The following is a 14170-nucleotide window of genomic DNA, read 5'->3' on the forward strand; positions in this document are numbered from 1 at the left end:
CTACATTTTCCTTGAAGCCACTTTGTGCGTAATTTATTTCTATGTTTATTTTGCTTTTATTTCTTTCAAGAATAATGTATACGAGGACTTTTGATACTTCACTGATGAGGCTGATTGTCCTGAAATCTTCACATCTTGTAGCTTTTGTTTTTTTGGGAATTGGAACAAAAATTGAGTGATTAATATCTTTGGGTAGAAATCCAGTCGTATATTTTATTGCATAATTTTGTTAGAAATTTCCGTCCTCCTTTATCAAGAGCCCTCAACCATTCTGCCAAGATGTTATCTATTCCTGCAGCTTTATGTGGTTTTAGTTTTCTGATGGCATTTTCAACTTCACAGAGTAAAATGGATGGTCCTTCTAAATCAGTCTGTTCAGGAATATAATTTCTTTGTTGTTCGTATAATTTCCTTGTGTATTCAATCCATCTGATTGAATTAGATATTGCTAAAATGTCTAACCTTATTTTTTCGCTATTTTATTTTCTTGATATTTAAAATCAAATTAATTTGTGTGCATGTTTCACATATGCATGATAGTAGTTTGTGGTTAACACATTTATTCTTCCGGCTTACCTGTTTCAGGAACTAAGTGTAGCACGATGTCATCATCAAATTCCTGCTATGTACCCTCAAGGGGTGTACAGGATATGATAATACTACATGAAAAATTTACATCATTATTAATTTCCCATCTACAATTTTCCTCCAAATCAGTCTGTTACTTGTCAAGACTCCAACATTATCAGATCTTATATTTCTATCGTCTAAGGCACTTTGTACCGTATCAATCCACCTATATCTTGGTCTTCCTCTGGGTCGTTTTGCTGCCAACCTGGCAGAGAACACTTGTTTTGCTAATCTTTCCTCTCCCATTCTGTTTAAGTGATCATACCACCTAAGATTAGCTCTGCTAACGCATTCCTGGATGCTGACAACGTCAAGTTCTTTCCTAATATAATCGTTTTTAATATGATATTGCTATTGATGCCATCTGTTCACGCCTATAATCTTTCTCAGGACTCTCATATCTGTGGTCTCTAGTCTTTGGTCAAGTGTTTTACTTCTGGCCCAGCTCTCAGATCCATAAGTTAAAACTGGTTTGAACACTGTCTTGTATACAGCTAATTTAGTGTTCCAACTAATTTATCTCTTATTCCATATGAATTTATTCAATTGACTTCCCACCATACCAGCTTTGCTGATTCTGTTGTCTATATCTATATTTAATTTACCATCTTCAGTAAAAATCGTGCCTAAATAGCTGAAATGTTTTACTTGTTCCACAGGTTCTCCATTCACAACACAGTTGACATTTTCAATGATTCTACCTATTTTCATTGTTGACCTTCATACCATATCTATTACAACAGCTATTCAATTTAGTCAGAGAATCTTGCAGACTTGTAGCGGATTTATTTAGAAGTATAACATCATCCACATAAAGCAAAGAGCTGACATTAACATCTCCAATTTTGATATCATGTTCAATACCACTTTCCTTCATAATGTGATCCATATAGATAATGAATAACAGAGGGAATAATGTACATCCCTATCTGACACCAGATTTAACATTAAACCATCTTCATGTACTTCATCCAATTCTAACTGCTGACTTACAACTCAAATAAAGACCAAGTATTGCTTGATATAATGCCCCATTGACACCATATAACTGCAGCGTATTGAATAGCTTCTCTCTTGGCACCTTGTCATATGCCTTTTCCAAATCGACAAAACTTAAATACAGATCTTTGTTATATTCCCATGCTTTCTTGACAATTTGTCGTAAAGTGAAGATCTGATCCTGACAGCCTCTATTTGGCCTGAATCCAGCTTGTTCTTCACCAAGCTTTTCTTCCACAATTGTTCTCAACCGTTTCTCAAGTATACTTGCATAGATCTTGCCAGGAACACTCAGTAGGGAAATACCTCTGTAATTCTCACATGCAGTTTTATTTCCCTTTTTATATATGGGTACTATGAGAGCTCTACTCCAATCATCGGGAATTCATCCCTCTGTCCAGGCCTTCTGAACCATGCAATGGAGCCACTGTAAGACTCTTATACCACCATACTTCAGCATTTCTGGTCGAATATCATCTACTCCTGCTGCCTTTCCACATTTCAAGTCTTTGATGGCTTTTTTTTCTACTTCAAGTATGGATATGTATTCCTGACTGCATGCCTTGTCAGTGTTTTTTTACCACTGTGCTGTCATCACTGCTTGTTTCATTTAGAAGTTTTTCAAAGTAATTACTCCATACTTCAAGGATATCTTTTTCTCCCGTTTTCATGTCAGCTTTATCATCTCTAATTCCTTTTACAGCACACTTTCCTCCATTCCTAAGCTTCTTCAACAACCTCCAGAATATTTTGCCACCTTCTTGATATTTATTTTCTATATTCTTGCCAAAGTCCTCCCATGACTTTTGTTTAGCTAGTTTTACACAGTGTTTAGCATTCTTGCATTTGTCTCTATATTCTCTAAGAGCACAAGCTGACTTATTTGAAAGGAACTTTTGATATGCTTTCTTCTTTTCCTTCACTGCCTCTTTAACTTCCTGTGTCCATCAGGTAGTTCTGATTTTTTTATCCTTACAGACAACATCACCACATGCCTCTCTGGCAGAATCAATCAATGTTTTCTTCAGAGTTTGCCACTGAATCTCCAAGGTTTGATTCCTGTTCTCAAACTGTTTCATTTTTTCTTCAATAATCTTTGTGTATTTTAGTCTACAGTTCACATCTGAGAGCTGCTCAACTTTTATTCGCTTTAAAACTTTCTTACATGTTATTCTTTTCAATATGAAATTCAATTTTATCTTGCTCAAGACTAGATAGTGATCACTTCCAATTTCAAATCCTCTGTACACTCTGGTGTCCTGCACCAGGGAGAAAACATCACTATCAACAATAACATAGTCAATGAGACTTTTCTTATTCCTAGCCTCTTCTCTCCATTTGAATTTGTGCACATTTTTATGTTGGAACATGGTGTTAGTAATAACCAGTCCATGTCCTGAGCAGAAATCCAACAGATATTTGCCATTATTATTAGCTTTGCTCTTTTCTCCAAATTTTCCAAAAATATTTTTGTATGTCTCACAATCATTTCCTACTCTGCTATTTAGATCCCCAACAAGGACCAACTTTTCATTTTTCATTGTGTCAGTGGCTTTTTCTAAAGCCTCAAAAAATTCCTCCACTTCTACCTTAGTAGAACTTTCTGTGGGACCATAGGCACAAATAAGTCTCATTGTCCAGTTCCCCATTCTCATATTTGCCCACATTACTCTACTTGAAACTGACTGCCATTCAAGAAGATTAGCCTCGTATTTTGTGTTGAATACTATGGCTACGCCTTCTTTTCCTTGATTGTCATTGCCTGAATATAACATTTTGTATTTATTGCTCAGAAAGATCTCACCAGTTTTTGTCTCTTTTGTTTCAGTCACCCCGATTATGTCGATCTGGTACTTATCTAATTCCTCAGCTAGCTCCATTTCTTTGCCATTCAGGCTTCACTATGTTATTAATGATATTCTTAATGATATTAAGAAGAAGTAGGTATGGATTTTAACCTTATGTCTGAAATATTTCTTAATTTATAAACTTCAAAGATGATAAATTTTGATAAAATTATGGAGACTATATTGCAATAATTACTTTAATTCCCCACCTTTCTCTCTCTCTCTCTCTCTCTCTCTAGAAGTCAATCAATTGATCAAATCATTGTTGCTTTGCATGCTGTTTGAAATGTCTTGTCTCTGTGTGTGTGTGTGTATATATATATATATATATATATATATATATATATATATATGTGAGCCCCAGATGATGACCTTAATATGAAGTTCAAAACATTGGGAAATTAAAGTAATTATACTAAGCATGATGGTAGTCTCCATAATTTTATTGAAATGAAGGCTAATCACCATGTAACATTAAAGGAAAGGATTCAAAAATGATAAACGGATACAAAATTAAATATGCCAAAGAAATCAAAAGTTTGAGAATTTTCTGAGGCAGTAACAAACTCAGCAGTTCAAAGCAATAAATCTCATTAGAAGTATCAAATAAAAATGGAAACACTTTGAAATGATAACACATTTTATAACTAAACGTGGCATTTTTTTGCAGCTTGATAAACAAGAAAGCAATGCTCAAAAAACTCCAAAATCATGGTTATTTTTGAGGGAAAAAAAAAACATTCAGAGCAAATTGGTTTTGAACTGCCTACTGCTGAAATATATTATCATTATTATTACACCCTCCATGGAGTCGGCAGACTCATAGTGCGAGGTTCATTCACTGACAACATATTTATCATACAGAATCTTAAAATCCTGAACACTTCTTGCATTAACAACAACACATTCCGGTGATGTGTTCTATTCACTGACAATTCTCCATGTAAAAAAATCTACTCTGCATACCCCTCTTCACAACAGTTTTACATAACCTACAGGGATGATCTCTGGTTCTTTCCCTCTCACCTTCTAAGCTTTTTATAATCCCCTCTGGGTTAATCTGATAAAATCCTCTCACTAACTTAAATGTCTCTATCATATCACCTCTCTTCCTCCTATCCACCAAACTCTGTATTCCACATTTCTTAAACCTCTCTCTCCATAGTAAGCATTCCAAAGTCCTGACATCGTCTTAGTCACTCGTCTCTTGACCCTCTTCAATGTCTCCACATCACATTGAAAATCAGGTGACCAGATATGAGCACAATAGTCCAATTGTGGTCTAACCAGTGCTTTATACAGTGGCATAACCACTTCTTTATCCCTACATGTTAGAATACTTCTTATCATAAAAGCACTATGATGTGCAGCCTTTGCAACACTAGCAATATGCCCTCTAAATTTCAGTCTACTATAATCATCACTCCCAAATCTCTAATCTCATCCACTTCCTGCAGTATGGCACCATTGATATAAATACACCGCCTTACATTTCTGCACTCCAAAATGCAACACCTTGCACTTATTGATATAAAACTACAACCCCACTCTTTTGTCTAAGTAAACAGTCTATTCAAATCTTCCTTAAGGGAATTAACATCAGCTCTACTACTTATAATTCTTTCAAACTTTGCATCAACAGCAAACAACTGAAGAACCCCAGTCAATCCACATCATATATCATTTACAAACAAGTTAAACAGCAGGAGCCCAAGAACAGAACCCTGCCACTGGTTATCATTCTTTTTTGAGACATTGCTCCATCATACACAACCTGCTGGTATCATTCTGAGAGTCAATCGCTGATCCATCTAACCAATATACTATCTATTCCCATCCTGTGTAGCATGTACACAAACCCATGTGGTAATCAATTAAACACTTTTGCAAAGTCCAAGAATATCACTGTATATGATTCTCTCTTATCTAACACACTTGTTACCTTATCATAAATGCCAGTAAATTACTAAAACATGGAATTATCTTTACAAATCCATGCTAACAATCATAGATTGTTAGCATGGATTCCTATTCAATGTCCCTTGAGTTAACCCTGAGTTAAAATTCCTTTGAATTAATCTTGGCCTGACTAGCCAATCTCCTCTCATACTGCACCTTTTCTTTCTTTACCATGCTCATCATCTTTCCAGTCTGCATTTTATACTCTTCATGAATGCAATCACCACCAACAGTATTGTACCACATCCATAACATTTTCTGTTCTGGGACAGCTTGCTTTATTTCACAGTTCATCCATTTCTCTTCTACTCTATTTACTCGCTTAACCCATGGTATGCAGTCATGCATTGCTTTTGTCAGATAGTGCCTTGTGAGTTATCATGCACTGTCAATCTTTTCTGCTCAGCTCATCTACCCAATGTAATGATGCTAAATGACTACAGAGCTTCATATAATCGCTTGCTTTATACTTCCACATGTATCCATTGGCAGTAACCTCTCTTTTTGTTCCATCGCTTCCCAAACAGGTACCTCATAATCACTCTCACCACCCGTGGCAGTGTCAACACTTCATTAACAACTACATTTTGTGAAGTTATCACCAAATCCAAAACATTCAAGCTTCTAGTTGCTTCAATCACATGCTGCTTAAGATACTTATCTCTCAGAAATTCTACAAACTCACTCTTCTTGTTCCCATACACTATCTCCTCTTTTCATTCTATATATTCTTGTAATTAAAGTCTCCTATCAAGATCTTCTTTTTACATGCCCAAGTAATTTGCCTAAACATTTCACAATCAGTATTCTCTACATTTCCTGGCCCATAACAGCTACCTAATGAGATACACTAACCTGTTTATTTCAACTTTACACCACACAGATTCAAAATCTGTGCATGCACTATCAACTTCCACACTTTGCAGACACAATTCCTCTGCAATTATTATCGTCACTCTCATGTTAGAATAATGCATCAGTTATCTTTCCCAACAACAGATCAGCATTCTCCCTCCTCTTTTCACATTTCCATCCTTCTGGAAAACTATATATCCTTCTAATTCTATTCCCAACATCACATCCTCCTCTGACAACCAAGTTCCACTTATTCCAATTATCTTTGGGCATACTGACTCAATTGATGCAACAAACTCAGCTCTTCTTTTGAATACAACACCAACATTGTCTATTCTAGCTGCTATACCACATTGCTCTCTCTTCGGCCTGACCACTCCAATTTCCCCGATCCTGACTCTCATTTCCATTCCTACCTGTCTCATCCTCACCTTTCTGCATTTCATCATCTTGAGCTGCTGCAATCACATCTTCAATCTCATATTCATCTTCCTCCTGTCATACACTGTTTATTTGTGCCATCCTGATTCACAAGTAAATTCTGATCTTACTACTACATTAACTTCTTGACTGAGAAAACAACACTTTCTAAATAGCCAACACCAAACCCATTCAAATAATCCATCAGCTTTAAATCATTCCAACTTCCCTTTAAATTCACTCCACAGAAACTGAATCCCCTATGTCTTGCACAACTTAGTCACTTTACTATTCATTATCGCTACTCTCCTTCTCAATTCACTGTTGTAATATCTGGACAACGTGCCTATGACTTTCCCAACAACACTATCTTCTTTACCTGCTGCAACAACTTCCTCAAGTTTCTATCAACATTCTTTCTCTCAAACTAAGTCATTTGCGCTCACGGCTACTACTAATTTTGATGCCTTTCCTTTTCTGCAACGCATCAGTTATTTGCTTCATTGTTCCACCAGGAAAGCATGTTATGTGCACTTTATTAGTAATCACACCTCTAATGATCGAGTCACCATGCAATGATACGACTATCCTTTGACTCTTTCTTCATAATATTAACTTCCTCCTTCTCATTATCATCAGCCAATTTCTTCTTTAGATGTTTAATATCCTCTTCCAGATGTTTCATTTCACTTTTCATTTTCACTAACTCCTACATAAGCTGTTCTTCTATAGTCCTGATGCTTGCTCCCATTTCTAATCACTCTAATCTATCAAGACACTTTCACATACATTAATGCTTAACTTCTCGTTTACCCAAACAGTCCACAAATCTTTCATAATATATCAATAAGAACAATCAGAAAATAAAGATTATAAGCTTCCTAAGGCTGAAAGAGATGTGATGAAATTGATTCACAATTGAAGAAAACAGACATCATGACTTAATTTACAACCTCAATAAATGGACAAGTATAAAAATGAGACATTATTTCAACATTAATATGCATGGAAATTATAGCAAAATTTATAATTATGGTTTATTTTTAATTTATAATTTGTATTCAGCATCTCAACTGCTACAGTAGTTAGAAATCATCTGAGTACCATGTATATCTCTGAAAAGCATATTGTTGTTTCACCCAGCAAATGTCAACTTCACAGTCAATTATGGTCATGAACTGCCAGTTATGTCTTAATCATAACTGGATGATTTAGATGATTTTTCAGACAATGACAAGGCAGAAGAATGCTTAGCTAACAAATCTAAATTAGTAAAATCTCATGATTTAAATGGGAATATTAAAAATGTTTCTGATATAACTAAGTATTTTCAAACTTCATCTACAATAGTCTTATTGCAATAAAAAATAAAAGGTGAATTAGGATATGGATGTTAAAATGTATTGGAACTTGCTGCTTGATATAGTTTCAAGATTTATTTATAAGCGCCTCCGTAGCACAATTGGAAGAACGACGGTACATTGCGCCCTTCGATTGGAATGGGCCTAAGTTCGATTCTCGTCGCGATGGGAGGAATCTTTATCTGGTCGATTTCAATTGATGGTGAGTTAGCCGATCTCATACGGAGGTAGCAGGGTTTTTTCTCCCGGAAACTCGGGTTTTTCATCCCGCATACATACAAATCGGCCCTTCAGAACACACGCAATTTACAGACAAAAATTACTAGTTGTGGTGTTGGAAGTGGGCGGTAGATGGCGTTGATTCGTAGTAGAGGTAAGGTGTAGAGACAGTTGAAGATGTCCTCCCGCGATGAGTCTTCGGACTCCTTGGAGGTATCAGGAATAATAATAATAATAATAATAACATTATGTAAGTTTATTAAAGGAGTTCTTAAAGATAGTGGTAACAGAAATTTAATCAAATATTTCAATATTGAATTGGTTCATAATCCACTAATGTTGATTAAATTGGCCATCAAAGCACTTAGTAAAATTATTCATGTATTTGTATTTACAACTGACATCTGAAAGATGCCATAAGTTGAGTATCTTAAATTTTTTTTTTTTTATGCAATTTTCATTTGACTGTGTTATTGATTTTTATCCTGCTAAAAACTAGAAGGTATCACTTTCTGTTTCATATCTCCTGCAACCAACATGAAGATATTACCATCAACAATAAATCATAAAGACTTTTCTTACCTCTTGTTTTCTCACTATTTATTTATTGAAATCTTAATACAAGCATGGTACTGATAATGAGAAATCCTGCAGTATGTACTTACCATTACTGAACAGATGGCAATTTATACATGTCATCATCATAACACTAAATACAGGTATAGACCATATTGGTCTGTTCCGATTTCATTATCCATCCAATATCCTTTTTTGAGGTCTACCCTGCCTTTTCTTTCCAATTGGCTTATATTTTAGTATTTGTTTAGGATGCTGGGTGTTGGCCATTCGGTTTACATGTTCAATCCATTTTTGTTTATAATTGTTTAGTTTTTCTTCTATTGATTTTGTTTTTAGTTCTTTTAAAATGTCTTTGTTCCTTTTTTGATCTAATAATGTGTATTTTGCAGTTCTTCTCATAATTCTCATTTCACTTGTTTTTATTCTTTGTTTATCTTGTTTGTTTATTGCCCAAATTTCACTGCCATATAATAATGTGGGCACTGCTAAAGTATTGTATATTAATATTATACAATACTTTATTACACTGTATTAATATTTTCAAGCATGTTTCTTTTTGTACTATATTTGGGTTGAGTGTTTAGGTCTATAATCTGTAAAAATTTTGAAGTTTTTAATTTTATGTCTTTTTCTCTTTCATATGATATTTCACATCCAAGATAACTGAAAGTATTTATCTGTTCTATTATTTTATTATTAATAACTATTTTGCTTCTAACTGGAGTTTGTAAACAAAATGCCATTGTTTTAGTTTTATCTATGGAAATTTTCATTCCAAACTGTTCTACTATAATGTTTAAATTATATATTGCTCTTTGTAAATTGTCTTCCTTATCTGATATTATTACCTGATCATCTACAAATAATAGCATACAGTAATCCCTCAATTAGTGCACCCCCGATTAGTGTGTTTTTGATTAATGCGTCATTTTTTTTCGATACACAAATTTGATTAGTGCGCCTATATACATCTTAAAAATAAATGTTACAGATTTTTAAAATTGTCTATCTATACATTTTTATGGCTAACTATTTAAAAAATCACTCGTCATAATGAAATAATTTAGTTACCTATTTAAAACATTTTACAAAGTTATTTTTAGTGGCCTACTACACTACTTCCATGTACACTATGTTCCAAAATTTACTGCCAATATTTATGTCATCTGCCCACAGATTCGAGACCCTTCGACACTTCTGCGCATGTCACAAAAAAGAGAATCTCCAATAACAGGGTAATTAATCCGTCTTCTGGGATGAGTTGTTTATTATTACACATTGGAGAATTAACTTCTCTTTTATGATCATTGTAGTTTTAAACAGTTGGAAAATTTTATCTATAAAGGACGTGATTTCGCATGTTGGCGACCGATTCGTACATCCTTCATTTCTTTCTCCCCTTCAGCATGAATCAACTATTCTTGGCACCAAGACAAGCAAAGCTGTACAAAAGTGTGGGCATACTATAATTACATAGTGCTTTGATGGTCGTATCTCATGCCTCCTTTGCAATGTTGAGTGTGTTTTCCTTACTGTTTTTTTTATTTAAAAAGTATTTTCCCAAACTTTAATCATGAGTAAAAGAATTAGTGAACAAAAAAGTGGATGTGTGAAAAAGATTTGATGATGAAGAGAGAAGCAGTAAAATTTGCAGAAGAGTAGAAGAGGCAATAGGGCCATACCTATGCAAATCGGTTGTATGAAAAAAAAAAAGAAACAAAATGCCCACCAAACTACATTAGCTCAATTCTTTGTTAAGAAATAGAATAATAAAATTTATATTCTGAATATGTTTTATTGTCTTTCAGCTTCATGGTTTTCCTTTAACTAGACCCTGAGACATCTTAATTCTTTTATAAAAATAAGGTTCAAAAAAGAAATTTGAGGAACGAATTATACTGTTTCCCATAGGTTATTATGTAATATATATATTTGATTAGTGTGTTTTCGATTAATGCGCCTATTTTAAAGAACGAATTAGGTGCACTAATCGAGGGATTGCTGTATTTATTTTGTTATTTCGGGAAATTTCAAAACCTTAATTGTTTAAGGTGTTCCACTGTATTAATATTTCATTAATGTAAATATTGAAAAGTGTTGGAGATAGAGTGCATCCCTATCTTACTCCTTGGTTTATAGATTGTTTTTCAGACAATTTTTCATTTATTTTTATTTCATTATCTTTATATATATTCAATATTGCATGTAGTAAAATATTAGGAATATTAATTCTTTGTAATATATCAAACAGTATATATCTTTTTATATATGCTTTTTCGTAATCTATAAACAAAAGATGAGTTTCAAAATTAAATTCTCTTCTTTTTTCTATAAATAGTGTTAAACAGAAAGCTACATCCATTGTATAGCACCCTTTCCCAAATCCATTTTGACATTTTAATAATATTTTTTCACTGTATATTTTTAGGTTTTCATTAAATATTCTGCTATATATTTTGTAGCATGTATTCAATAAACTAATATTCTGTAGTTAGCAGGTTTTGTTTTAGCCCTTTTTTTAAATATAGGTATTACTATGCTTGTATTCCATTCTATTGGTATTTGTCTATTTGTATATATTTTATTTAAAAATTTTAGTAATCTTTGATGAAATTTTTTTCCTGCAAATTTATACAGTTCAGAGTTTATCCCATCTTCTCCTGCTGATTTGCCATTTTTTATTTTATTTAGGTTGTCCTTTAATTCTTTCATTGTTATCTTATCATTTAAGGTATTTTGTAAGTTTCTGGTGTAATTATTTTTGATGCCAGTATTATCTGTCCAAAGATCTGTAAAGTAATCCAAGAATTCTTTTACATCTATTTCACAATTTATATTTGCAGTTTCTTTTATATCTGCATTCATGTGTTTTAGTATTTTGTACGCACTGGGTCTTATTTTGTATATGTCATTTTCTAGATATGATACAAATTTTTCCCAGCTTTCTCTACGTCTCTTTCTAGTTTCTCTTTTGGCTATTGCTCGTCTTTTTTTATATTCAATTTCATCTTCTTGTTTTTTGCTACTTAACCACTTTTAAAAGCCAGCTTTTTATTTTCAATTATTATTTTTATTTCATTGTTCCATATATATATGTAAAAAGATAATATAATGAGCAAGAAAGTCAGCTGAGAAAACTAAAGACAGAAATGGCCAAAACACCAAGAAGTAGCTACAATAGTATCTGAACCAATTTTAAATTATACATCTCAAGGTTTAATTAAAAATTATGACAGCTTCTTGAAGCCCAGCCACAAATATGCAAATATGGAAGAAAACCAAAAGAGTGAACAGTTGCCATCAGAGTGGAATCATATTAAAAATGAAAATTATTCAACAGGAATTTATCATTAGCATTCAAGAATGTCTAAACCAGATATGTAAAGCTAATATAAGGCGATACAGTAAATTAAATAAAATGGAAAAGGAAGTGCAATCAGGACACAATAATAGCAGGAAAACGAGAACTAGAACATTAAGATCAAGTTGAACAGAGGCAATTTAGCAATACTTTAATATTTTAGTATTTAGTAATGCTTTAATCCTGTTAGCTCTTTAATGATAAGAGATGACAATATTAAAGATAAACCTAATAAATGAGATTGGTTGCTTTGAAAAAAGAAAATCCTCTCAAAGTAAAACAAAAGTAGGGAAAAAATCCATTAGAATCTTACTTTCTGAGAACACCAAGCACACCTGGGTTCTGATATGCATTCTCCGCAGGTATCATAAGAAATGCAAGGCTTTGATATCAAATTTTCAGGCACTAGAAAGAAATAACAAAAAAGTATAAGTTAGCATACATTAGAATACTTATTAACATTGGAATATTAATCAAAAAACTGTGGGTGCATATTTGCAATAAATTCTGTATCTCATATGATTATTTTGCATGAAAATGTGAAATAAGAAATTTCTACACAGAACACTTAGAGAACTAAGGAATAAATACAGCCACTCAAAAATGAATGGTTTGGCAGCACTATGCTGATGATGGATTTGCTATCTGGCTACATGGTCCAGACACCATTTTAGCACATTTAAATAGCCAGCATCCTAAAATCCACTTCACAATGGAACAGGAATCTAATGATTGTATGCCCTTCCTAGATACACTAGTAGCCATTTTTTGTTTATAAAATCTTGTGATTTTATGATGTGATTCTTTGTGCAGAACATGTATGCACAAAGAATCACATCATCCAGCTCAACAAGATGGTATCCTCAAAACACTAACTCATAGAGCAAGAATTATCTGTTCTGATGATAATGCTCTTACTACTGAACTCACCACACTTTTTTTAGCCAATGACTATTTTCTTTTTTTTTTTCTTTCTTTCTTTTCAGCCATCTTCTGTCCACTGCTGGATGAAGGCCTCCTCCAGTTCTTTCCACTTTCTCTGTTCTTGGCAATGGTTGACCAATTTTCTCAAACAAAATTTGACAATTCATCATTGCATCTTCTTTTAAGACATCCTCAGCCGCATTTCCCTTCTTTTGGAATCCAGTTCGTTAGTATGGTGGTCCACTGCTCATCTCTTCTGGATAGATGTCCAGCCCATTTCCATTTTAGTCACTTATGGTGAAGAATGATGTCAATGATATAAGTCGGGCTTCTTATAAAGGTGTTTCACTTGTTATCTTTTAATGTGATGCCGAGCATCAGACTCTCCATTTTTCTTTGAGTTGTTGCTAGTTTATTTGCAGTGCTTTTATTAGAGACCAAGTTTCACAACCATATGTGATGACTGGAAGTATACACTGGTTAAATGTCTTCCTTTTTAAAAGTGGGACATCATTGTTTTGAAAAATGCTTTTCAATTTCTGAATGCACTCCAGGCAAGTTCAACTTGCCTGGAGTGCATTCAGAATAATCTGCTTTGATTATTTCCTTTTGGAGTTCACAGTTTAGATCAATGAGATGACCTATGTATGTATATGAAGAGACTATTTCCAAGAAATTGTTTTCTATTATTATGTTTTTTGGTGTTACAAAATGATTCAACATTATTTTAGCTTTTTCTCTGTTTATTTTTAAACCAACTTTTCTGCTTTCTGATATAGGTCTTCTATCATTATATTAAGGTATTCTGGAGGTTTGCAAAAATTATGATATCATCTGCATATCATAGGTGTGTTAAGTTTCTGTTATTAATTTTTATACCAAGGTTTGTCCAGTTTATATTATTAAATATTTCTTGAAGGACTGCTGTAAAGATTTTGGGTGATAGAGAGTCTCCTTGTCGGACACCTTTTTCAATTGATATTTTATTGCTACTCATGTGAAGTTGGATTGTTGCT

The 14170-nt window shown here is 33.4% G+C and overlaps 1 protein-coding gene across 3 annotated transcripts in view; it reads right to left on the reverse strand.

The window, feature by feature from the left end:
* The window catches only part of LOC150109768 (integrin beta-PS-like), a 392096-nt gene that overhangs the window by 298590 nt on the left and 79336 nt on the right, over nucleotides 1-14170 (reverse strand). For all 3 annotated transcript variants that reach the window (XM_090396604.1, XM_090396612.1, XM_090396593.1), the window contains exon 3: nucleotides 12544-12635. In XM_090396604.1, the coding sequence (XP_090252730.1) occupies nucleotides 12544-12635 (92 nt within the window). The remainder of the gene's footprint in view (nucleotides 1-12543; nucleotides 12636-14170) is intronic.

The sequence above is a fragment of the Typopeltis vanoorti genome, chromosome 1, assembly GCF_054136105.1.
Source record: "Typopeltis vanoorti isolate ZY-2024b chromosome 1, IOZ_Tvanoo_1.0, whole genome shotgun sequence".
In the NCBI taxonomy this organism is placed as follows: Eukaryota; Metazoa; Arthropoda; class Arachnida; order Uropygi; family Thelyphonidae; genus Typopeltis; species Typopeltis vanoorti.